The 25,045-nt window shown below is 36.4% G+C and overlaps 1 protein-coding gene and 1 non-coding gene across 3 annotated transcripts in view; both read left to right on the top strand.

The window, feature by feature from the left end:
• The window catches only part of AP1G1 (adaptor related protein complex 1 subunit gamma 1), an 80,812-nt gene that overhangs the window by 51,335 nt on the left and 4,432 nt on the right, over window positions 1-25,045 (top strand). For both annotated transcript variants that reach the window (XM_036832727.1, XM_036832726.1), the window contains 16 exons: window positions 781-876; window positions 1,339-1,419; window positions 1,622-1,720; window positions 5,183-5,238; window positions 6,317-6,430; window positions 8,801-8,941; window positions 9,679-9,733; window positions 14,207-14,329; window positions 14,501-14,590; window positions 15,206-15,333; window positions 16,286-16,390; window positions 17,089-17,230; window positions 17,423-17,549; window positions 21,321-21,428; window positions 21,525-21,685; window positions 24,329-24,427. In XM_036832727.1, coding sequence (XP_036688622.1) covers window positions 781-876; window positions 1,339-1,419; window positions 1,622-1,720; window positions 5,183-5,238; window positions 6,317-6,430; window positions 8,801-8,941; window positions 9,679-9,733; window positions 14,207-14,329; window positions 14,501-14,590; window positions 15,206-15,333; window positions 16,286-16,390; window positions 17,089-17,230; window positions 17,423-17,549; window positions 21,321-21,428; window positions 21,525-21,685; window positions 24,329-24,427 — 1,725 coding nt within the window. The remainder of the gene's footprint in view (window positions 1-780; window positions 877-1,338; window positions 1,420-1,621; window positions 1,721-5,182; window positions 5,239-6,316; window positions 6,431-8,800; window positions 8,942-9,678; window positions 9,734-14,206; window positions 14,330-14,500; window positions 14,591-15,205; window positions 15,334-16,285; window positions 16,391-17,088; window positions 17,231-17,422; window positions 17,550-21,320; window positions 21,429-21,524; window positions 21,686-24,328; window positions 24,428-25,045) is intronic.
• Window positions 6,702-6,787, top strand: LOC118885966. The gene has a single exon (XR_005017599.1). It is a non-coding gene; the product is annotated as a small nucleolar RNA SNORD71 (small nucleolar RNA).

Raw genomic sequence — 25,045 nt, forward strand, 5'->3', positions numbered from 1 at the left:
GTCAGTCTAATGGACAGAGTAAAAAGAAGGGCATTCTGACCATAAGGAATGTATAGTTTCATTAGTAAGATAGGACAGGCAACAAATGTATAATTAGGTGCTGAAATTAAATTTTACCTAAAATTGTGTCATATGAGTTAAGAATAGGAAAAGGACATTATTCATGGCCTTGCTGTCTTCCTAAAGTGAAGGATACAGTTTTTCATGTGTCTTTTCCACTTAGTCAATGTTGGAGGCTTTTTGTATTCCCTGTTTGTTGGAAAAGGATAAAACTAGCCAAATATTAAGAGGAGAGAATTTTTTTCTCTATTTGAGATAGTTTAAGACTGTAATTTTAATAAAATCACCAGTATTTTGGGTGTGATAACATTTTATATCCACATGTGTTGAATGTATTAAAAACTGAATATATTTGTGCAACCTAGGTGTGTCAAGTCCTATAGAAGTAGAAATGCAATATGCCCCGTAGGTACCTGTTTTACTTGGTTCTCAGAGGCTTTCTAACCTACTGTTATTTATAGTGCCTTTGCATATATAACTCTGGAGTAAAAATATCTGGTTTGTTTTTAATTCAGATATTCCTTCTTGAGTTCTTGGCCAAAATACTCCTAAGTTATATTTATCAAACATCAACAGTATACTAGTATATTGTATCAGTAGAATTTGCTTGGACTCAGACCCTTGCATCCTTTTTCTAAGTAAAATTACCTGCCTATTATGCCTGCCTATGAGAAATTCTTTGATGTTCACTGTTTTTTGATCCACCTCTCTTCCCCGCAGCTTGTGCCCCAGTTAGTTCGTATTCTAAAGAACCTCATCATGTCCGGATATTCACCAGAACATGATGTTTCTGGGATCAGTGACCCCTTTTTGCAGGTGAGGTTGAAAGAAAGTTTTGGATAAATGATATATTTTGGAATAGATTTTTCCTTCCTCTTATGTTTGTGTTGGGTAGAGATTTGGTAGTTAATTGATTAAACTAATTACATTAACAAATGAATAGTGACACAATTCTGTATGAGATTAATAGGATAAAATTATAGTTGTAATAGTCAAATCATATACTACATAGAAACTTGATTTACCAATATAATATAGCTCTGCAGGTGGTGGTATCCTTTGGCTGTGAAGTGTCAAAGTGTGGGTTGTCTAATAACTTCATTAAGACATAGAACCATGTATAACTTCTCTAAAGATAATGTTTAAATTTCTTCTGTTTGAATTTTACCATTTCTATTGGGATCTAAGACTTCATTTAAGTTATTTGAATTTCATATCAAGCGAAGTTCCTTTGTGCCAGGCGGAATTTGTTGACATTTGTCATATTTTGCACATTAGGTACGAATTTTGCGGTTATTGAGAATTTTAGGACGAAATGATGATGACTCAAGTGAAGCTATGAATGATATATTAGCACAGGTGAGTAGACCAAAACTTACATTTAAGTAAACACTCATTTTAATAAAGCAGGGAGTAGAATGATTGTGATTATATGGAGCAATTTTTATTTGTGTTTTCTCATTGGTGGCTGTAATCAGTTACAAAATATCTCCTGTTACCTCTGGATATTTTTTGGAAGCATTGTTTTGTCACTTTTGTAACACCCTCTGTGTCTTTTCAGGTTGCCACTAATACGGAGACTAGTAAAAATGTAGGAAATGCTATTCTTTATGAAACGGTTTTGACTATCATGGATATTAAGTCAGAGAGTGGACTGCGAGTAAGTCTCTTTAATCTTTTCTTCTCTAAATATTTTATTTAAAATAATTGACTTGGATTTTGGAAATGAATTCTATTTGGAAATTAACTTTAGTAAAGAATGATGCAGAATGTATAGTGGTTTTTTTTGGTATCTGAAGTATCATTTTCTCCACTGAAGGCTTAATATTGATTATAATAGAAATTGGAAGAGCTTAGGTATGGTTAGATACATAATGTTAAGTGAAGGAAAAATTTCTTTCTTTCTTTCTCTTTTTTTTTTTTTTTTGACCACACCATGCTGCATATGGGATATTAGTTCCCCGACCAGGGATTGAACCCATGTCCCCTGCATTGGAAGCAGGGAGTCTTAACCACTGGACCGCCAGGGAAGTCCCAAGGAAGCATTTCTGAATGAGCTTTTTTTTAGAGCCATGATTTGAGTTGGGCTCAGTCACTTCAAATAAGACATCATATTTGAGTTAATTCATTTCTCTAAATATTTATTTTTATTTGAGAAATAAACACAAAGTAAAAGAATTCAAAGAGTAAAAAAGGTGTGCAGGGAGGAAGATGTCTGTCTGTAGCTTTCATGTGTAGACTCTCAATTTTTCTAGTGGGAAATATGGTTACCATTTTCTTTTTTTTTTTTTTAACATCTTTATTGGAGTATAATTGCTTTACAATATGGTGTTAGTTTCTGCTGTTTAACAGTGTGAATCAGCTATATGTATACATGTATGCCCTCCCTCTTGCGTCTCCCTCCTACCCTCCCTACCCCACCCCTCTAGGTGGTCACAAAGCACCAAGCTGATGCAGCTGCTTCCCACTAGCTATCTGTTTTACATTTGGTAGTGTAAATATGTCAATGCTACTCTCACCATTTTCTAATGTACTTTTTTTTGGAGATATTTTATCCATATTTAAATGTGTCTGTCATGTGTATTTCTTGTCTTCCCCACTTCTAAAAACTTTTTATTTAAAATAATTTTAGACTTACACAAAAGTTTCAAAAATAGTTCAGAGTTCCAATATTACCGTTCGCTCAGCTTCCCCTAATGTTAGCATCTTGTATAACTGTAGTATAATTATCAAAACTAAGAAGTTAATATTGGTTCAGTACCATTAACCATATTACAGACTTTATTCAGATTTCACCAGTTTTTCTACTGATGACTAATCCTTGATCCCACATTGCATTTATTGTCATGTCTCCTTAGTCTCCTCCAATCTGTGACATTTCCTTTGTCTTTCCTTCGTTTTTTGTGACTTTGACACTTTTGAAGAGTACTGATCAGTTACTTTGTAGAATGTCCCTCAATTTGGCTCTGTCTGATACAGTCTTTTTTTTTTAAATATTTATTTATTTATTTGGTTGTGCCAGGTCTTAGTTGTGGCATGCGGGCTCCTTAGTTGTGGCATGTGAACTCTTAGTTGTGGCATGCGTGTGGGATCTAGTTCTCTGATCAGGGATTGAACCCGGGCCCCCTGCATTGGGAGCACGGAGTCTTAACCACTGCGCCACCAGGGAAGTCCCTGATAGATCCTTTTTTTAAAAAAATTTTTTCTAAATTTATTTTTTGGCTGCTTTGGGTCTTCGTTGCTGCATGCGGGCTTTCTCTAGTTGCGGCGAGCAGGGGCTACTCTTCGTTGCGGTGTGCAGGCTTCTTATTGCAGTGGCTTCTCTTGTTCGGAGCACGGGCTCTAGGCACGGGGCTTCAGTAGTTGTGGCTTGAGGGCTCTAGAGCGCAGACTCAGTAGTTGTGGCAAACGGGCTTAGTTGCTCTGCGGCATGTGGGATCTTCTGGACCAAGGCTCGAACCCGTGTCCCCTGTATTGGCAGGCGGATTCCTAACCACTGTGCCACCAGGGAAGTCCCCCCACCCCGATATATTCTTATAATTAGTTTGAGGTTATGCTTTTTTGGCAAGACTACCACAGAAGTGGTGTGCCCTTCTCAGCTTCATATCAGGAGGTACATGCTATCTGTTTGTCTCATTACTGGTGATATTAACCTTGATCTTTTGGTTAAGGTGGTGTCTGCTGTGTCTCTCCACTGTATAATTGTTTTTTTTCCCTTTGTAATTATAATATTTTGGAGGAAACACTTTGACACTATGCAGATATTCTGTTCTCCTCAGACTTTTACCCACCATTTTAGTACCCATCAGAGGCTCTTGTCTGCAACAGTTATTAGGGTGGTGTTCTAATGATACCTTTCTATTTCCCTCATTTTTTCCTCATTAAATAATTGGAATTCTTCTATAAGGAAGAACTCTCCCTCAAGAATTTATTCATTCTTTCAACCATTTATTAGTATAATAATTGCTAACCCATAGCTTTGTAAGAAACAAATTTACTATCTACACTACAGTATTTGTGTATAGTTCTTTTTGTCATCTAGGTTGTTCTGCACCTTACACATTTCATGTTAGGTGAAAACATTATGTTGGAGCTAGTTTATATTCATGTATAGAGACCATTCTCATTTTAAAAAAGGTTGTAGTAGAATATTCATAACATAAAATTTATCATTTTAACCATTTCTAACTCTGTAGTTCAGTGGCATTAAGCACATTCATATTGTTTTGTAACCTACACAACCATTTATCTTCAGAACTATTTGGTCTTCTGAAACTGAATCTATGTACCTATTAAACAATAACTCCCCCCTTATCCCCTGTCCCCAACCCCTGGCAACCACCATTCTACCTTCTGTCTCTATGGATTTGCCTATTCAGGACATTTCACATAAATGGAATCATATAATATGGGGTGTTTGTGTCTGGCTTATTTCACTTAGTATAATGTCTTCAAGGTACATCCATTTTGCAGCATGTGTCAGGATTTATTCTTTTTAATGGTCGCATACTATTCCGTTGTATGGATGTGCCATAGTACATGTAGCAAATTTGCTATTAATGGACTCTCCTATCATGTGTGATTATAGATAGTGTTGCAGTAGATTTTTGTGCATATGTACAAGTACATTTGTCAGCTAAATTCCTAGAAGTGAAATTGTTGAAGCAGAGGATATAGTTTCATTTTGTAGCTTTTATTTATTTATTTATTTATTTATTTGGCCGCACCATGTGGCATGCAGGATCTTAGTTCCCCAACCAGGGATCAAACCCATGCCCCCTGCAGTGGTAGCACAGAGTCCTAATCACTGGACCACCAGGGAATTCCTAATTTTAAATATTTATAGTTACTGCCAGATTTCCCTCCAGTGAGGCTGTAACAATATTATTTTTCTGCTAATGATATAAAAACTTTAAAACAATCTTTCAGCAGAAGTAAAATACGGTTTTAGGAGTTTGCCTTCAGAATTTTTTTTTTTTTTTTTTTCTCTAGCAATCTATAGAAGTACTAACTAAACTACCACCTTTAAATAGTTTGCACCTATCAGAGGCCAGAAAGTGACCCTTAAACAATATAGATATTTGATTTTCCTAAATTTTTAAGCTATGCTGTTTCTCTATAGGTCCTAGCCATAAATATCCTGGGTCGTTTCTTATTGAACAACGACAAGAATATTAGGTAAGTCAACTGAAAAATGTCTTGTATCTGGCTATTATAAACTCAGTGTATTCAGGAGTGACTTTGTTCAAGATCACACATGTATTGAGTGACATATCTAGAACTTCAACTCAGGATTTTTATTTTTAGTCTGGTCTTAAAACCGTTTTGATAAGAAATTGAGTATTTGCCTCATGAGTTAATTTTTAGTCCTGTTTATACTTTAGCATTAGGAGTCAGCAAACTTTTCTGTAAGGGACCAGATAGATGGTCAGTATTTTAGACTCCATGGGCCTTAGGGTCTATTTGGCAACTACTCACCTCTGCCTCTTGGTGTGAAAGCAGCCATAGACTGTGTAAATGATGAGCATGGCTGTATTGCAATAAAAATTGATTTACCAAACCAGACAGCAGAGGGCTGGGTTTTTGCAGATAGGCTGTAGTTTGCTGACCCCTGCTCTAAATTAAGAAGAAAAATATAACATTTCAGTTGCAAACCTGGAACATGTTTGTGAACTCCAGCTACTTTTTTAAAGTAGATGAATTTATCAGTATTATCTTCTATTCTTTCTTGTCATGTTACGATTGAAAAAATGTGGAAATAATCATTATGGTACCCTGAATTATCTTCTCCTTCCAGAAGAATTTTTAAATACTTGGATCATAAACTCAAATTTTTGCAGGGACGGTTTTGGTACTGGTATCAAACAAAAGCAGAGGAAATATAAATGGTAAAATTGAAATAATTTCCTCTTGTGTTTTGGGGCTCAGGCAGCCTGAAAAGGCATACTATATACTTATTTTGTTGTACTATTTGAAAGAGTTTGGAAGAATCAAGTCAGTCACTTTTAGAAGTTTAAATGGAATTGACCATGAATACAAATCTAAATCCAAGGCTTCTGGTTGCCACAGCTTTAGAGTATAGTGTTTTTTATGGCTTTACTGTGTTTCCATTTTACTCACTAATCTGTCTTGTCTTTTAAATATTTAACAATGTATGCTTTCCCTTAGTCATTGGACATCTTCTTTGTCGTTAAGCAGAGAACTATCCTGAATTTTACATTTTAATTCTGTTCTTCTGCAACTTTACGTCATCCAGATATGTAGCTTTAACATCTTTGTTGAAGACTGTGCAGACAGATCATAACGCAGTACAGAGGCACAGAAGTACCATTGTGGACTGTCTAAAAGATTTGGATGTCTCAATAAAACGGTAACAGATTATTGAAAATTCTGCTCCCCACCCATCACCTGATAACTTTGTAATAGTTTTGAGAGAGAGAATGTTGACATTTATGTATTTAGTCATTATTTTCACAGAGTAAATCCTTTTTTCGAAAGGATTGGCAGGGAGAAGTTTAGATTAATGAAAGAGGCCAGTACGGAATACTGAAGTGCACACTGAAGTTGTCCTTGGTTCTTTGATGAGTAAAACAGGTACAGATAAGCTGGGCATATGTTTACTCAACAGAGGTACTGTGTTCTGTGTGTTGGAGGATGAAAATACGGAGTGATCCATCGGCTGAGTGTTTTATCACAATGCTGAAACTCAAATTGCTGACAGCACACGTTTTCTCACAGTACTTCAAGATACTAGAGGCGGCCGTGTTTCTTAGAACAGTGCATCTAGGAATGACTTTTAGGCAGCACATAGGACTTTGAAAAGGCATGTATATTTTTTCCTTGATGTAGTAATTCTACTTGTTCTCTTCTTAGAATAACTGTAGTTGTTTGTAAAACCTAGTTATAGTTGGCCTCAGTGAACTTTTGGTTTACTGTTCAAACCAGAAAAAATTAGATTTGAAATGATCTCTGAAACTATTCACTTAACAAACATTCATTGATAATTGTGTTCCTTTTATTTGCAGAGAACAGGTGCTAAGTGCTTGGGCAAACTAAAGATAAGACCTAGAGTCAGTAATAACTTTTACATAGTGCTTTGCAAAGGATTTATAAGCACCCTCTCAGTTGGTTCTCAGAGCAAGCCAGCAAGAGAGACTAGGCAATTACTTCTATCCCCAATTAGCAGATTAAAATACAGTACCAAAGGAATCAAATGGCTTAACACCAAACCTTACCCCTTGGACATGGCAGACCTGGGAATAGAAGTCAGACTTTCTGACTTCTATTGTGTTGTTTCTCTATAGCTCATGACTGGGCTTTGCATTTCAAAAGTAAAACCTGGGTCTCTTTGACAGGTTATATAACAGTAGGAGCTTAGACTCTGGAGCCAGAAAGCCTCATTTCAAATCCTAGCTCTGCCCTTAATAAACTTTGTCTGGTTACTTAGCCTTTCTGTGCTTCAGTTGTCCCGTATGCTAAATGTGGATAAAAAAGCACCCACTTCAAAAGGTTATATGCAGGATTAACTGGATTAACATATGTAAAGTACTTAGGCACTGTGTAAGAATTAGTTATTATTGCATTTCTGTAAGGATTGAGTTTTTGTTGCTTGTAGATTAACTGAGATGAAAGTATTATTAAATTGGTATTTTTGAAAGTTAATTATATGCCATGTTTGACATTATTGACCAAATGTGAAAAGATGCCTGTAGTAACCTTATAACTTTTATATGTGAAACATGTCCATATTTGCCTTCAATGCCAAATTTGATAGGCGGTTTTAGCTCCTATTTGCTCTCATAGCACATACCCTTTTTTTCCTTTTCATGGCTCTTATTCTCTTTTTCAGTTTTTTTCCCAGCTTTATTGAGATATAATTGTGTAAGTTAAAGATGTCCATCACATTGACTTGTCACACTTATCTATTGCAAACTGATTATCACCGTAGCATTAGTTAACACCTGCATCCTATCACACACTTACCATTTCTTTTTCATGGTGAGAATATTTAAGATCTATTCTCTTAGCAACTTTCAAGTATATAATACATTGTTACTAACAATAGCCATCATGCTATACATTAAATCTCCAGAACTTATTCATCTTACAGGTGGAAGTTTGTGCTCTTTGACCAACATCTCCCCATTTTTCCCACCCCTCAGACCCTGGTAACCACCATTCTAGTCTCTGTTTCTATGCATTCAGCTTTTTTTAGCTTCCACATATGAGCGATACTGTACAATATTTGTCTTTCTCTAACTTATTTCACTTAGCCCTCAAGGTTTGTTTTTATTCTACTCCTCTATGTACCTTTTGATGTAACCTATGTTAGATCATCTTTGGACTAAAGTGGATGTAATAAAAGGAGAGTATGGTGACTATATATCATGTTTTTAATGAATAACGCAGAGGTATTATCATTGGGTAATAATTTTGTTGCCTCTCTTTTTGAGCCTTTTAAGTATTCTAAATTTCAGCTTCATAGAATAGATTGCTGAACTCAAACTGCATTTTTGGTCTTTAGTAGTATATCTCTTGGGGATTTTTGAAGAAAAGTGTTGATGAACGTTCAAAATAAATTTGATAACTTTGGTTATCTCATGTGCAAAGATTGGGATCATAAGATCATGCAAAGACATCAATACATCCACTAGTGCTTGGTGTTCAGAGGCAACATACGTGGGTCTTTGTTTCATTCCCACTGTAAATATCATAACTTTTTTTCCCTCCCCCCTGCAAGGCGTGCAATGGAATTGAGTTTTGCCCTGGTAAATGGGAATAATATTCGAGGCATGATGAAGGAATTGCTTTATTTTCTGGATTCATGTGAGCCAGAATTTAAAGCAGACTGTGCATCTGGAATCTTCCTTGCTGCAGAAAAGTAAGATTTTATTTTTATATTCATTGGTAAAAAATGCTTAGAACTTTTTGGAAAGCATCTTTAAAACATGGGGGAAATGTTGTAAACATGTTTAAACATGTAACATTTATTTCAGGCTTCCCATTAGAAATTAGGTTTGAGAAGGCCATTCTAACCAGTATCTAATATTAAGCATTATGCTAAGACCAAACTAATCCCACTTTTATAAAATCTCCTCTTTTATCTGTTCTTTAACCTCTCATCTATGATGTCCTTTTGATGAAGAGAATAGAAAAGTTACAGCATCTGGATGGTGGTTCTGTGTAAAACTTTTAGGAAGAAGTACCTCAAGATTTTGGTAGTATGGTTGTTTCTCCTCTTTTCACTGTGAATTTTAGGGAGCAAGTTTCTAGTCCTGGTGTGCCTGGGTCTCGGAAGAGTCCCTTTTCTTCTTTCTTCTCTATCCCCTCCTGTCCTGACTTTATGATTTATTTTCTGAAAAACTGGAGACAGAGTCCCCAGTTCTCAGCTCAGCAACTCCTATTGCATATTACGTGGAACATCTGAATTTGACTATGTACCATTTCATCACCCTTTGAAATGGGAATTGCTGCTAGTTTTGAAGGTGAAATGGGTCCAGATATAATCACTTAACCTGTGAACCTAAAAAATGCTGTAGGACAGGATTTTTGAAAGTCACTGAGCAGAGCTTAGTTTATAGGTTCCAGTGTTTTCACCTAGTGCCATTATTTTCTCAGGTATGCACCTTCCAAACGGTGGCATATAGACACAATTATGCGCGTTCTGACAACGGTAAGTAGTGTTCTTAAGTCAACATATACTAAGGGCTGGATGTGTCGATTAACGAGTCAGACAAAGCCCTTGTTCTCATGAAGCTTATGTTCTAGTGGGGGAGATAGGAAATTCATGGGGAAATATGTACCACTCTCTTGTCAGGCAGGGGAAAATGCTATGAAAAATACTAAAGTAGCATATGGGACTATATTGATGGCAGAGGAAGATGGGATATGGGGCAGTGGGCCAGGTGTCTTAGGTAGAATAGGGCAGGTCACTCAGAGGAGGTAACATTTGAGTAGAGAACTTGGTTAAATGAGGAGCTGTGCAAAGATTTGGGCGAAGAGTGTACAAATCAGAAGGAACAGTAAGTGTTGCAAAGCCCTAGGGTAGCAAACAAGCTTGACCTGTCTGGAGAGCATCAAGAAGGCCAGTGAAGCCAGTAGAGTGAGAGAGGCAGAGAATGGTAAGATTGATGCAGGGGCTAGATTCTATAAGGCCTCACAGGAGTTAGGATTTTATTTTGAATATGATAGGAAATCATTGGAAAGTTTTGAATGGCTAAATTCTGGATTTTAAATTATGGTTTTATAGAATATCCTTTCTTTGGTAGTCTTCCGGAATTTTGGAGCTTCTCAGTCGATCATTCAATTAATAGACAGGGATTAGAGATTTAAGAGGAAAAATGAAAATGTAGTGGCATAACTATTTATGTCTAATTATGTCACCGGAAGTAAAAAACGTTGACAAAGTTGACCACATTAAAATTTAAAACTTGTATAGCAGAAGGAAAAAAAAATCTACAAAGTTAAAAGGCAAATGACAATTAGGGGAAAAACCATTGTAACATATGACAGTGTGTTAATATTTTTAATCTATAAATACTTTACAATTAATAGGAAAAAGTAAAACACTGATGGAAAAACTGGCATTTGAACAGACATTTGACAAAAGAAGAAATGGCTAGTTAACATTGAAAAATACCCTTACTCTTAAAGAGATAGTAAATAAAATAAAAGTGAGGTGTCATTTTTCACTTGTCATACTTTTTAATCTAATTCCTAGTGCTAGTTAGAAAATAGAGAACAGGCAGTACTTTATTAATTCTGTTTTTAGGACTTTCTCTTGGAAAAATAAAAGGTCATTGTACAAAAATGTATATACAGAAGTGTTCATCCTAATCTTATTTATAATAGGGGAAAGCTGGAAACAACTAGGAGTCTCCAGATGGGCATGGGTTAAGTAAATTATGAAACATCTGTAGGAGGGAATGATACCATTGAAATTTTTAAAATTTCAATTAAATAGTTTACCAACAATGAATTAATTTTGTAAAAGTTTAAAAGTCAGTATACTTAATTGCGAAATTATATTGACAAAAGATACGATGGTTTTTATAAGGCTCAAAAGAAGGGAAAAATTAGAGCTCCTGAAGAAAAATGTTTATCAAAATCAAAACCTTTTTAAAAAAATTGCTCCAACTTTTCAGTTTTCCAATCAATTTATGTTCTCTTTTTATATGATCATATGATTTTTCTTCTTCAGCCTATTGATGTGCTAGGTTAATTGATTTTTTAAAAAATTATTTATTTAATTGAAGTATAATTGGCTTACATTAATTGAAGTTTGAATGCTGAATCAGCCTTCCATATCAGGAATAAATCCCACATGGTTGTGGCATATATATAGTTTTTTTAATACATTATTGTTGTATTTGATTTTCTAATTTTTTTAAGGATATTTGCATCTGTGTTCATGAGAGATATTGGTCTATAGTTTTCTGTTCCTGATGTTTTCTTTGATCCATGTGTTATTTAGTAGTGTGTTATTTAATTTCCAAATATTTGGGGACTTTTCAGCCATCTTTATATTACTTACTTCTAGTTTAATTTTGCATGATTTCTATTATTTTATTTCTTTATTTTAGAATATTTATTTTATTTATTTATTTTTATCTTTGGCTGCGTTGGGTCTTCATTGTGGCACGCGGGATCTTTTTGTTGTGGCGCAGGGTCTGTTCGTTGCGGAGCATGGGCTTCTCTCTAGTTGTGACGTTTGGGTTTTTCTCTCTCTAGTTGTGGCGCGTGGGCTCCAGAGCGCGTGGGCTCTGTAGTTTGTGGCACTCAGGCTCTCTAGTTGAGGTGTGCGGGTTCAGTAGTTGTGGTGCGTGGGCTTAGTTGCCACGCGGCATGTGGGATCTTAGTTCCCCGACTAGGGATCGAACCCGTGTCCCCTGTATTGGAAGGCGGATTCTTTACCACTGGACCACCAGGGAAGTCCCTGTGTTCTTTTAAATTTATTTTTAATGGCCCAGAATGTGATCTGTCTTGAGGAATGTTCTGTGTGAGCTTGAGAAGAATGTGTATTCTGCTGTTGTTGAATGGCATGGTCTATAAATGTCAATTAGATCATGTTGATGTTTTCTCTTATTTAAAACACTCTGCTTGTGCTTCCCTGGTGGCACAGTGGTTAAGAATCTGCCTGCCAATTCAGGGGGACACAGGTTTGAGCCCTGGTCTGGGAAGATCCCACATGCCATGGAGCAACTAAGCCCATGCACCACAACTACTGAGCCTGTGCTCTAGAGCCCGCGAGACACAACTACTGAAGCCCGTGCACCTAGAGCCCGCGCTCCGCAAGAAGAGAAGCCACCGCAATGAGAAGCCCGCACACCACAAAGAAGAGTAGCCCCACTCACTGCAACTGGAGAAAGCCGGCGCGCAGCAACGAAGACCCAACGCAGCCAAAAATAACAAATAAATACAATAAATAAATTTATTTAAAAAAATAAAAAACAGTAAAACACTCTGCTTTTTCCTATTAGGGAAGAATGTAAATATCTAAGTCACACCACTAATTACCTGCTTTTTAGCTTCTCACCTTTCCTTTTTGACCATTTCCCCAAACTTCTCCCTCTGTCTTTGTGTTTCTTAACAGGAGTGGGTATCCCAGCCACCTGGGATTTTTTCTTTGTCTTTTTCCTCTCTAAAGTACACATGGGTAGGCCTGGTCTCAGTCTTGTAAATCAGATCAGCTCTTCTGTCCAGTAATGGGAGATTGACCAAGGTGGGCTGATATTAGGCACAGTTTCCACTGTTTGTATGTCTTGTGCAGCCTGGTTATCGTCATGCTCTGATAAGGCCAAAATTTAGCTTCCTCATAGGTTAAATAGCTGTATTTTGTTTTTGTGGTTGTAAATCTCAAGATTCCACTAGTCAAGAGGACAATAAAGAGATCAAGGTTTTCTTTTTCTTTCTTTTTTTTTTTAAGAGTGGATAATTAAATACAAAATATTTCCTATTCCTGGGACTACTTATTGGTTCTATAATATTTATAAACTCTAGTTTTTAAAGGAGTGTGAATAAACTCAGGTTTTTTGTTTGTTTGTTTGCTTATTTATTTATTTATTTGGCTGCGTCAGGTCTTAGTTGCGGCACGCAGGATCTTCCTTGAGGCACTCGGGATCTTTCGTTGCGACGTGTGGGCTCTTCATTGTGGTGCACGGGCTTCTCTCTAGTTGTGGTGTGCGGGTTTTCTTGCTCTAGTTGTGGCACGCAGGCTCCAGAGTGTGTGGGCTCTGTAGTTTGCAGCATGTGGGCTGTCTGGTTGAGGCGCACGGGCTTAGTTTTCTAAGCCCTGCAGCATGTGAGATCTTAGTTCCCCGACCAGGGATCAAACCCACGTCCCCTGCATTGGAAGGCAGATTCTTTATCACTGGACCACCAAAGAAGTCCCCTAAACTCAGGTTTTTTAAAAGTTACTATTTATTTCAGTCTCATCTTATTTAACAAGCCTTTTTGAACTGTTCATGTACACTCCTTTCTCCGTCCCCCAGAGTAGCGTGACTGCTATAGCTAGCTCATGTGATTTTAACCCTGTGTTGGGGAGTTGTGGGAAGGGAGAGGTTGTTGTAATTAAGTTCCCAGTGAATGTATTTCTTAAATTTTTGTAATCGTAGACCTTACCTGTTTTGAGTAGAGAAGGCCTTTCTTAAATTTTAAACCTTTTTTTTTTTTTTACTTTGGACGAAGAGAAGATTTTATTTTTTATAAAATCTTAAAACTTTAGAATATTCATTTAAATAAGACTTTAAGGGGGGAGGGATAAATTGCGAGATTGGGATTGACATATACACACTACTATATATAAAATAGGTAACTAATAAGAACCTACTGTAGAGCATAGGGAACTGTACTCAGTACTCTGAAATGGCCTGTATGGGAAAAGAATCTAAAAAAAGAGTGGATATATGTGTATTTATAACTGATTCACTTTGCCATACACCTGAAAGTAACACAACATTGTAAATCAACTATATTCCAGTAAAAAAAAAGACTTTGAAGTTTGAACTGCTTATGAACATGAGAATTGGAAACAACTTTATCTTTGAGGGTGTTTTGTAGTAGTCTCCTTTGAACAGCAACAGTACTAGCTAACATTTCTTATTATTACTGTGTGTTTCTAGGGGTAACTGTCCGCATTTCCTTTTAGGCAGGAAGCTATGTTCGTGATGATGCAGTTCCCAACTTGATCCAGTTAATAACCAATAGCGTGGAGATGCATGCCTATACTGTCCAGCGCTTGTACAAAGCAACTCTTGGTGATTATTCTCAGGTAAGTGCTTTCACTTTTGGGGGGAAATTGCCCTTTATTTTCCTGATATGCTCTTACTACTATCACTCTAGAGGTGCCTCAGTTTTGACCTTTATGGTTAGATGACCTGTGATCTGTATTAATCCTTTAAAGGACTGAAATCTTTGACAAACGGTGACTTTCTTTTGACAGCAACCTTTGGTGCAAGTAGCTGCCTGGTGTATAGGTGAATATGGAGATCTTCTTGTGTCTGGCCAATGTGAAGAGGAAGAGCCTATTCAGGTACCCTTTGTCACTCTTGGTTAAGGAGGGGGAAAAACAATGTTTTTGGTTTTAAGAGAGTAGTGTTTAATGAGTTGAGATTGATTCCTTGAAAACCCTTTAAAGAAGCAATTTCAGAATTACATTGGAAAACCTGCTGATTTTTGAGTTGGAACTTACTGGGCCATTGTGAGATATTAAAACTGCCTTTAGGACCTACCCCCCCATCCCATCAGACTGACTTACATTGTTTCTCTTACCCTCTGGCTGATAAGAAGAAATGAGAGTGTATCCATGTTTCCATTTGCTCATTAAAGGACTGGATTTCAGAGAAGTTGTGGCAACAACACTTTAACTCTATGTATATTTTTCCTTTCTTCCTCTCCTTCTGCCTCTGAAAGTCATAAAATGCCTCTCAGCCCCCAATGGGTATTCTCCATCCTTTTTACCTCCCTCCTACATGCTTCTGGTTGGTGGGTTAGGTTGTACAGTTACCCTGGCAAAGCACAGATTGTGTTAGAAGCTTTGGTAATGATGGCAGGATTGTCTTTCTGGTGGCATCCTGTGACTTAATATCAGATGTAGATATTTACAGTTAAAATTCATCTTACATTGTCTTTTTTTTTTTCTGCACAGGTAACAGAGGATGAAGTGTTGGATATTTTAGAAAGTGTCCTAATCTCTAATATGTCCACCTCTGTGACACGAGGTTATGCCCTCACTGCCATTATGAAGCTTTCTACTCGATTCACCTGTACTGTAAAGTGAGTATGGAGAAAAAGTAGGGTGAACATATTGTTTTGTAATTTTTAAAAACTTCATTATGGAAAATTTCAGGCAAAAGCAAAAGTAGAATAGTAAAATCAATTGCATATACCTTTATTCCTCAGTAACAGTCATCATTTCATGGTTAATCCTTATTTTATCTATCCTTTGCTCCCTGTCATCCCCCTATCCCACCATTGCTTATTTTGGAGGTAAAAAGTAATGTTTTTAAAATCAGGTTTCTGATGCCTGTTTTCTCTTTTAAAGTAGCGAAGTTATTTTCCCATATAAGGGTTCTGGTTTATTATAATATTTTGAGATGTCTGAATAGGAAGAAAATTGTGAAGGTTTTGGTGTTTAACTCTTTAAAATTTTGCTTTTTTTTTTTTACTATTTTGACTAAAAGTCAATTCTTGGATCAGTCTCCCAGCCAAGCATATTTAAACTTAATTCTCTTAGACCTTCTGCTTTAATTTTTAATGTTAAGCTTCGTGAAGAATGGTATTTTTTACTATTTAAATTGTGAAGTAGAAGAATTTGGTGTCAGGTAATGACCTTTTGTTGAAAGAAGTCTGATGCCATGACCCATTTGTTGATAAAAGCTTATTTTAAAGTTATTAAAGAAGAGAATGAACACTATAAATTTATTCTTTTGTAGCATATTAATAATCGGTACTTTTGTCTAGCAAATTTTAGGGTATGAGATATTTAACAGACAAAATCTAGCATTACAACTAGAATAAGTATGATGGTAATAAGTATGATGGTCTTGAGCTATATGTCAGATGAATGAACATAAAGGAAAATGTTTTGTTTTTGAAAAGTTACGTACATTAAGAAAAGAGCATTTCAAAATTTTAACCAGAAACCTCTGTTTCAAACATTATTCTCTCTGCTTGTTTATGAACTTTCTTTTGGGTATTTGAATTTGTTTGTCATTTTATCCCAAAGCCGAATTAAGAAAGTGGTTTCCATCTATGGAAGCAGCATTGATGTGGAGCTCCAGCAGAGGGCAGTAGAATATAATGCACTTTTTAAGAAATATGACCATATGAGGTAAGTAAGAGAAAGTAAACAATGCATGTGCCTCTTAGCATCTCAAACAAATTGTCATGATAAACCCGTAAAGGAGATTCATCCCTCGTGCTTTATTAGCCAGACTTCACAACTCTGTTTAGTTCTAACTGCTTGGCCCCTTGTGTTTTGTCCATCTTCTATTCTGCCTAGCCTCTAAAGAAATAAGTGAACTATGTTCCTTTAGTCCCCTTCTCACCTTTCTTTTGGTAAAGAAAGTTTGCTTCATTTTCCATTTTATTTGGTGAAGAAGTGGGAGTTGTTTTTTTCTCAAGAGACTCACATTCAGATATCATTACTATTAACATTTTGGTGTGCAGTGTCTTCTGTTATGCAGTATCTTTTTTCCCTCTTCTGTTATGCAGTATCTTCTTGATTGGAAACTGCTAATACGTACTTATTTGCCTTTCTTTCATTCCAGTTTCTCTATCACTTAGAATTCCCAGTCTCTCGGGATTTAGAGGGACAGTTTGTCCATTCAGTGTTTGTTGCCTGCCCTTAATCCAGCCAGGAATTTAGGTCATGTATTCTTGTAATCCGGCTTCTATTTTAGTGTCTGTGTTGGGATGTGGGGAGGGGAGATGTCTCTACATGTTTGGCTCCAATATAGTTACAGTGATTGTTTTGGGTAGGGAAGGTAGGTTAACTGCGTAGAATTTAACCACTTCAGATTCTTTCAGGTCTGCCCTGCTTGAGAGAATGCCTGTCATGGAAAAAGTGACCACAAATGGCCCTACTGAGATTGTGCAGACAAATGGAGAGACAGAACCAGCTCCTCTAGAGACCAAGCCACCACCCTCTGGGCCACAGCCCACCAGCCAGGTAGCTTTTCCCTTGCTTATCTGGGGATCCTCATGATCTTGTAGTTCCTTAGAACCTATCTCTTAGCTGATTCCCTTCAATGTTCCTGGATTGATTGATGGTTCTCTTCCTTATTTTTAAGTGTTGAAAGGGCTGTGCATGAGATACAGATTAGGCAATGACTAATGAATAAGATTTTATTTCCTTGTTTAGGCCAATGATTTATTGGATTTGTTGGGAGGAAATGATATAACACCTGTTATTCCAACTGCACCTACAAGCAAACCAGCTTCTGCTGGTGGAGAACTTCTTGATTTGCTGGGAGACATCAACCTTACAGGTGAGGCCAGACTAGAGTTATTTCATGCTTGGTTAGGGATAAGGGCCTTAGGGAAAAACTACACTGAACATAGCCTTTCTATCTAGCACATGAAACAGTTGAAGATGGGAGAGGCTAAGTGAAAAGCAAGAGTCTTCACAACATCTGGGATATGTTGCCATACTAATACTCTAGAGATAATTAATAGGGATTCCTTAAAGTCTAATTTTTAATTTTTTGGAGAATAAATTACTCATAGCATTTTAAGATAGAAAGGACTGTCTCAGGTTAGAAAAGAAATACATTACTTCTTCTAGGTTTCTTTCTACTCATGGTTAGTTTCCAAGAACTATGGCCATTTGTAGAGAGTGGAGAGATGTCAACCTGTTTTCCTCCTTCCCTCTCTCTCCCTCTCTCTCTCCTTGGTATTAAAGCAATGGAAGGAGAAAGTCATCCATGGTTATAATATTCAAACATAACTTTTCATTTGGGAATATCTTATCTTTATTTATATGTAGTAGACATTGGTAATTAATGTGTTCACAGTATCTCTGAACACATTAGAGTTCAAGAGTTCAAGAGAGTCCAAGAGGGCTTCCCTGGTGGCGCAGTGGTTAAGAATCCGCCTGCCAATGCAGGGGACATGGGTTCGAGCCCTGGTCTGGGAAGATCCCACATGCTGCAGAGCAACTAAGCCCGTGCGCCACAACTACTGAGCCTGCGCTCTAGAGCCCACGAGCTACATCTACTGAACCCGTGTGCCACAACTACTGAAGCCCGCACGCCTAGAGACCATGCTCCACAACAAGAGAAGCCTGCGCACCGCAACAAAGAGTAGCCCCTACTCACCGCAATTAGAGAAAGCCCGCGTGCAGCAATGAAGACCCAACACAGCCAAAAATAAATAAATTAAATAAATAAATTTAAAAAAAACAAAAGAAAGAGTCCAAGAGTATCACTGTAGCATATAATTTCTATCTTAAGTGACTTCTTTAAAAGTATAATGGAGAGTTACAGCATACATGACCTTATGTAGGAAACAGCCATAGGATAAAGATGTTGAATGCTCATCTAGACTGGGTATCACAAGCTAAATGATTTTTTTCCTAACATAGCAGCCTCCCAGAGCTTATGGTTTATATTTGTCTTAACAAAATTTCAAAATGTTACGTGTCATGTACTTAGAGCCATTTACAAATAGTCAATTTCAAATCTTGAGATGCCAAAGCTATCCTAGATGTATGGAAAAACAAAAACAATCCCATGTTTAAAACATAGTGTATGGGGAATTCCCTGGCAGTCCAGTGGTTAGGACTACACGCTTTCACTGCTTAGGGCCTGGGTTCAATCCCTGGTCAGGGAACTAGGATCCTGCAAGCTGTGCGGCATGGCCAAAACAAACAAACCAACCATAGTGTATAGATGATATGCTTTATTTATTAACATAATAGCATTTCCATGTTAGTACATAATCTTACCAATTATAATTTTAAATGGTTGTCTAATATTTCATTAAGAAGTTTGAACTATTATTTATTCAATTCCTTACTATTGGGCATTTTGTTTCCAGATTTTTCTTATCATAACTGATGCCTCAACAAATATCATTATTACATAAATTTGTCCAAATTTATTTTGGGTTTACATTCTTAGGCTAAGTTAAGTGAGGCTTAATCTGTCTGAATCTGTTTAAAGGAAGAAGGATAAATACTTAACATCCTAGGGTATTGTGAGGAATAGTGACTTAGTACATGCATGACACATAGTAGGCACTTGGTAAATGTTATTTATCGTTTCCTCAATGTATATGGCCATGAGTTTCACTGTATAGTCATAAATATTATACTATTTTTTAAAAAGCCCTAACAGTTGAAAGGTTGATGCTATCATTTTGTTAATTTTTATTTATTCAATCAAGGGAATGTTTTATATTTATCCATATGTGCATTATACATGAATTTCCTTTTTGTACATTCCTTTTGTATCCTTTAACTCATTTATCATGGGGTCTTAATGTTTTGTTTTTGTTCTGACTTTCTTGTTTTTCTAGTGTTAAATGAAAAAGTAAAATGATAAAATGTTAAAAAGCCTAGATTTTCCTTTCCATATTCATAATGAGTTTAAACACATTTTCCCATTTTTTTTATTTTTAAGTAAAAAAATTTTGAGTTCTAGATTCTTTAAGCCATCATTACAGTCATATAGTAATGCACAATAATTTAAATCAGTAGAAAGTAGGAAATAAATTTAGTACGAGCTTTTAGAGGAACTGGAGCAGTGAGTTTCTGTTGTTTCCCAAAACTACCTATTGTACCATTGCAGGAGAAAAAAAGCTAAAATTTGAGGGACTTAGGGACTCATATGTTGCCTATGTGTCTTGGGTAGCCTATGATTTTCCATGGGAACACGTTTCTAAAATTGTTTTGAAAATGGAAATTATGGGAAAATTACTAGATTAGATTTATAAAAACTAGGATAACTATATGAATATTTGTTTATATTCTTCATTGGTAATCTGCTTGACTGCACATCCTGTGGTGTCCACATTTGTTTTAGCTCCTTGTGCTTTGCTTAGCCACATGTATTTCTACCTTCCTTGCTAATTTTTAGTATGTGATTTTTTTTCGAGTGTACTTGGGTATTATTTTTTTAAGCTAATTCAGCCTTTCTTTATTTCATTTTGTGAATTTTTTAAATGGTGTAATTTCAGTTAATTTTATAAGTAGCTTGAAATCTATTTAAGCATAAAATGCATTCTCTTTCTTTTGCTGAGTTTTCTTATGCCTCTTCTTAGAATCTTGATTTCTGTCAGTTCATGGTCATGTTCTATCCCTGGCCCTCCTTAACTTGTTCTTATTTGGAAGGATCAAATAAATGTGATAATCTGATGATTTCTTTCCCCCACTCCACACCACCTCTCCCAGGGGGGGTGTGTGTGTGTTAAAATTAATAAATGCCTTGATCTACTTAGCTTGTAAAATAAAATGTTACTAAGAGAGTTGACATTCCCTGTGTACTGCCCCCTTATCTCCTTCCCTCTTGATCCCAGAGATAACTACTATCTATTCTAAAATAGTGTTAGCTTTGGTGTTTACCATTCATGTGTATTTCTAGAATGATGCAGTGTGTAGTATTGTTTTGCCATATTTTGCCTTTTTAGAACTGGTATCCAACTGCATGTGTACTTTTTATACCTTGCTTTTTTTGCTAAACATTGTATTTATGAATAATCCATGTTAAGTGCATTTCTAGTGCATTCACATTTTTACTGCTGTATATGTATAGTATTTTATTTTGTCAGTGTACCACAATTTACTTACCCATTATTTTGAGGATGGACATTTTGTTTCCAGAATTTCATTGTTAGAAATTATCTTGCTCTGCACACTTTTTGTAACATGTCTCCCTGTGTAAATATGCAAGAATTAATCAAAGCATTCCTTCTTTTGTGAAATGCTTGTTCATTTTTCTTACCACTTTTAAATTAGGTTATCTTGTTTCCTTATTGATTTGTAAAAGATATTTATAGTTCTAGGTACTCACCCATTTGTTATTTTGTAGCATACATTTTCTTCTGCCTTTGGTCTATTTTTTTATGGTATTTTTTAATGAACAGAAGTTATTCATTTTAAAGTATTTGAATTTTTAGTTATTTTTACGGTTTATGATTTTTGCATCTTGTTTAAGGCATCCTTCCCTTAATTTGAGATCACGATAATTTTCTTCCGTATTTTCTTGGTGAGATTTGTCATTCTGGCTGAGACTGACCTGACTTTGGGGTGTTTCGTTTAGGTGCTCCAGCTGCTGCTCCCGCCCCTGCCTCAGTGCCACAGATATCCCAGCCCCCCTTCCTGCTGGATGGGCTTTCATCACAGCCTCTCTTCAATGACATTGCTACAGGTACAGTCATCATTAGAGCAATGAGAGGTAGTTGTTGAAGAAAGGAAGTAATAATTTTGCAAGCATTAGGTGACTGATCTCCCTGTGCTTTCCCAGGCATCCCCTCCATCACAGCATACAGTAAGAATGGCTTGAAGATAGAATTCACCTTTGAACGGTCAAACACCAACCCCAGTGTCACAGTGATAACGATACAGGCCTCCAACAGCACAGAGCTGGACATGACGGACTTTGTTTTCCAGGCTGCAGTACCAAAGGTACTATAATTGTCTTCTTGGCCTTTTTCCTTGAATTAAAAATTGGCTGATTATTTTTTATGTATTTGGTAAGGGATATATTTTAATGTTCAGAGATTAAACTAAATTTGCAGATTTAACTCAAACTAACAGTAATGTAACTATTATGGTTCATTGAAGCATGTCTTTTTTTTTTTTTTTAACTAAGCATGTCATTTTTAATGAATACTTTCTGCTTAGTCAAAAATATTCTTACAGTTAGTATTGTAGGATAAAGGAAGGGCAGCCTAATAGTGACAGAGCAGTATTCTACAAGGTGATTCATTAATGCTCAGGGCACTGAGGATAGGTTGGGGTTCAGTAGTACAGTGGTAAAGACCTAAAAAACACAAATTGTAACGTGGAATTAAAGTTCAATCAAGATGAGAGACTTCATGTATTTGATATTCTCTTCTAGTCACTGGATCAGAATTAAAAGTTTTTGCCTCTTGCCTTGTGAGAGAAACATTCCTCCTTCATTAACATCTAGTTTACTATTGATGCAATGACTGCTTGTTTTTATAAATTGAAGTTTTGTTTATACCAAATCTTAGCTTAAGGAGTGTTTATGTTCATCATTGAATAATGAAAAGTTTTGAAAAAGGAAAATTTAGAATGAGGAGTGGGCAAAATTTTTTTGTAAAAGACGAGATAGTAAGTATTTTAGGCTATATGCTGTCATAGTGCCAAAACTGTCATGGGCGATATATAAAGGTGGTGGCTCTGTTCCAATAAAACACTTGCAGAAAGAGGTGTCAGTTCATTCTTGGCCCATGGACCATATTTTACCAACCCCTGGAATAGATTAGGCTAATCTGATCTTTTCAGTGACATGTGAAGTATGACATTCAGACAACACAATTTTGGAAATTGAAGACCTTTTACTTGTGGTTACTGCTGACTTTGCAAGCTTCTTTACTTGCATTTTTAGGAGTCAGAATAATGTAGATGTTTTAGAAACAGTAGAGTTAGTGGTTTCAATACTAGTTGTATGACATTAAGCAGGTTACTTAATCTCTATGCCTGTTTCTTCATTTGGAAAGGGGGTGTGTCATCATGATATCTACTTCATAGGGTTCCTTTGAGGAATAAATGAGTTTTATGTGCCAGGTACTGTTTTTTAAGCACTTTTCATATGTTTGGTGCTCAGTAATTGTTAGCTGCTACAACTTAGAGTTTTATACTTATTATTTTATGCTGCTGTTCTAGCAACATACCGTCTCTGCTTTAAAGTATGGCCTTCTTCTTGGTGTTGTACTATACAATGCCTATTTGCATATCATGATGTATCTTGAACTTCAAAACGTTCTATTTCGTAGATTCTACTATTTTTACTTTTTGTTATTTCTGAAATTGAGGTACATTTTAAAATTGATACCCTTGTCATAGTTTCATCGGCAGCCTGTTTTCTTTCTCAGTGGTATATAAAATAATGGTGTGAATTACAATTGATGCCATCTAACATTTAATGAAATAAATGTAAATAAATGAATGATATTTTAGCTTACATAATTTATCTTGACAGTAGACTTATGAATAAGTCCCAAAGTAATAAACCTGTGCATTGAGATTAAATTTCTGCTCTCGTAATTTTTGGCCTTAGAGAAGACCTAGACCCATGAACCTCCTTCCCTCCTTTCTTCCTTCCCTCCTTCTCTTTCTCTCCCCTTTGCCCTTCTCTCTTTTCTCTCCCTCCATCCCCTTCGTTCTCTCTCCCTCTCTTCTCTTCTTTCTCTTTCTCTCTCTCTCATTCTCCTCTCTCTCTAATATTTTAGGAGACTAAGCTTTCAGGAAAATTTTTTTAATCCTAGTCTGTAAAATAGCTACATACATACTATATTGTGCTAACTATGACTTACCTATCTTGCTCATAGCACTTTTATCTCTCTTCCCTGTAAACAAACAAACAAAATCCACCAGCACTCAACAAATTATGGTGTTTGGCTTTTGCAGGTCTTTTGCTCTATGGGTTAGTTCTGCACATAATTTTTCTGTTAGGGCTTTGTGTCCCCAGTGTAGGGATCCTGATGTGTTCCACATACGTATTAACAAGCTGGCTTTTTTCAGCTTTTCCTTCACCTCTGTCCTGTAGGAGTAACCCTTGTCACATTCCAGATTATATAGGCTTTAGAAAACAAAGGTTCAAGTCTCTGATCCCAACCGTCCAAATACACAAAAGTTTGAAGGCGTGTAGTTGGTGACTAGTGTGCTGGTTTACTATTTTTAGAAAGCTTTTCATTTCTTTCTAGTTTTTTTTAACCACAGGCACCCGTTTTTTTTGTTGCTGTTGTTTGTTTTGTTTTGTTTTTTACCTACATAGTTGATCAGTTACTATTAAGTGAGGTTGCCAGAACAAGAATTGGTTACCTCTTGAAAAGTGGTAGGCTAAAGTTGCTTCTACCAGGAAGGAAAGAGTAGCTCATTGCTAGAAACAGTGGCGTTTTATAAGTGCCATGAAGTGATAGCCCACATGCTGTGAATTGCTGATATCTGAAAAACAAATAGAATTTAGTAGTAGGTAAATCTGGTAATTGAACCATCATCTGCGTGTCTGACTGTATTTGTTGACATCTCTGACATAGCGTGAAGTGTATTTTTCTGAAGAGTGCCCTCTGTTCCCCCCAGACATTCCAGCTGCAGCTTCTGTCTCCTAGCAGCAGCATCGTCCCAGCATTTAATACGGGGACCATCACACAAGTCATTAAAGTTCTGAACCCACAGAAGGTGAGTAGCACATTTTGAAGACATTATCTGAGCAAGGTGTAAGCATATTCCCTGAAATAAAATTTGCTTTGTTTCTCAAAGGTTTTTCTGACTCACAGCAGAAAAGAAATCTTTTAAAATGTCTGGTCTAACCTCCTTGTTCTTTTGTAGATAATAAGTGAAGCCCAGACACACAAAATGGTTTAGCGGCATCTTATTAAAATGCACACTTAGAGGACTTCCCCACGGTCCAGTGGTTAAGACTTCACCTTCCAATGCAGGGGGTGCAGGTTTGATCCCTGGTCGGGGAGCTAAGATCCCAAATGCCTCATGGCCAAAAAACCAAAACATAAAACAGAAGCAATATTATAATAAATTCAATAAAGACTTTAAAAATGGTCCACATCAAAAAACAAAAATCTTTAAAATGCACATTTAAAGATTTCTCTATTTAGAGGCTTAAAAGTCTAGTTTTTTGCATGGGGAGGGGGACAAAGCAACCAGTATATCTGAATGTAGAGCATAAGATGAGTACGTTTACCTCATTTTTCTAGAAAATTGGATACAAGGGTTGAATCTTTGAGAAAAGCACTTAGCAAATGTTACTGTGAAAATGCTCCTGAGTGGTTCTGTCCTGTT

The sequence above is a fragment of the Balaenoptera musculus genome, chromosome 19, assembly GCF_009873245.2.
Source record: "Balaenoptera musculus isolate JJ_BM4_2016_0621 chromosome 19, mBalMus1.pri.v3, whole genome shotgun sequence".
Taxonomy (NCBI): Eukaryota; Metazoa; Chordata; class Mammalia; order Artiodactyla; family Balaenopteridae; genus Balaenoptera; species Balaenoptera musculus.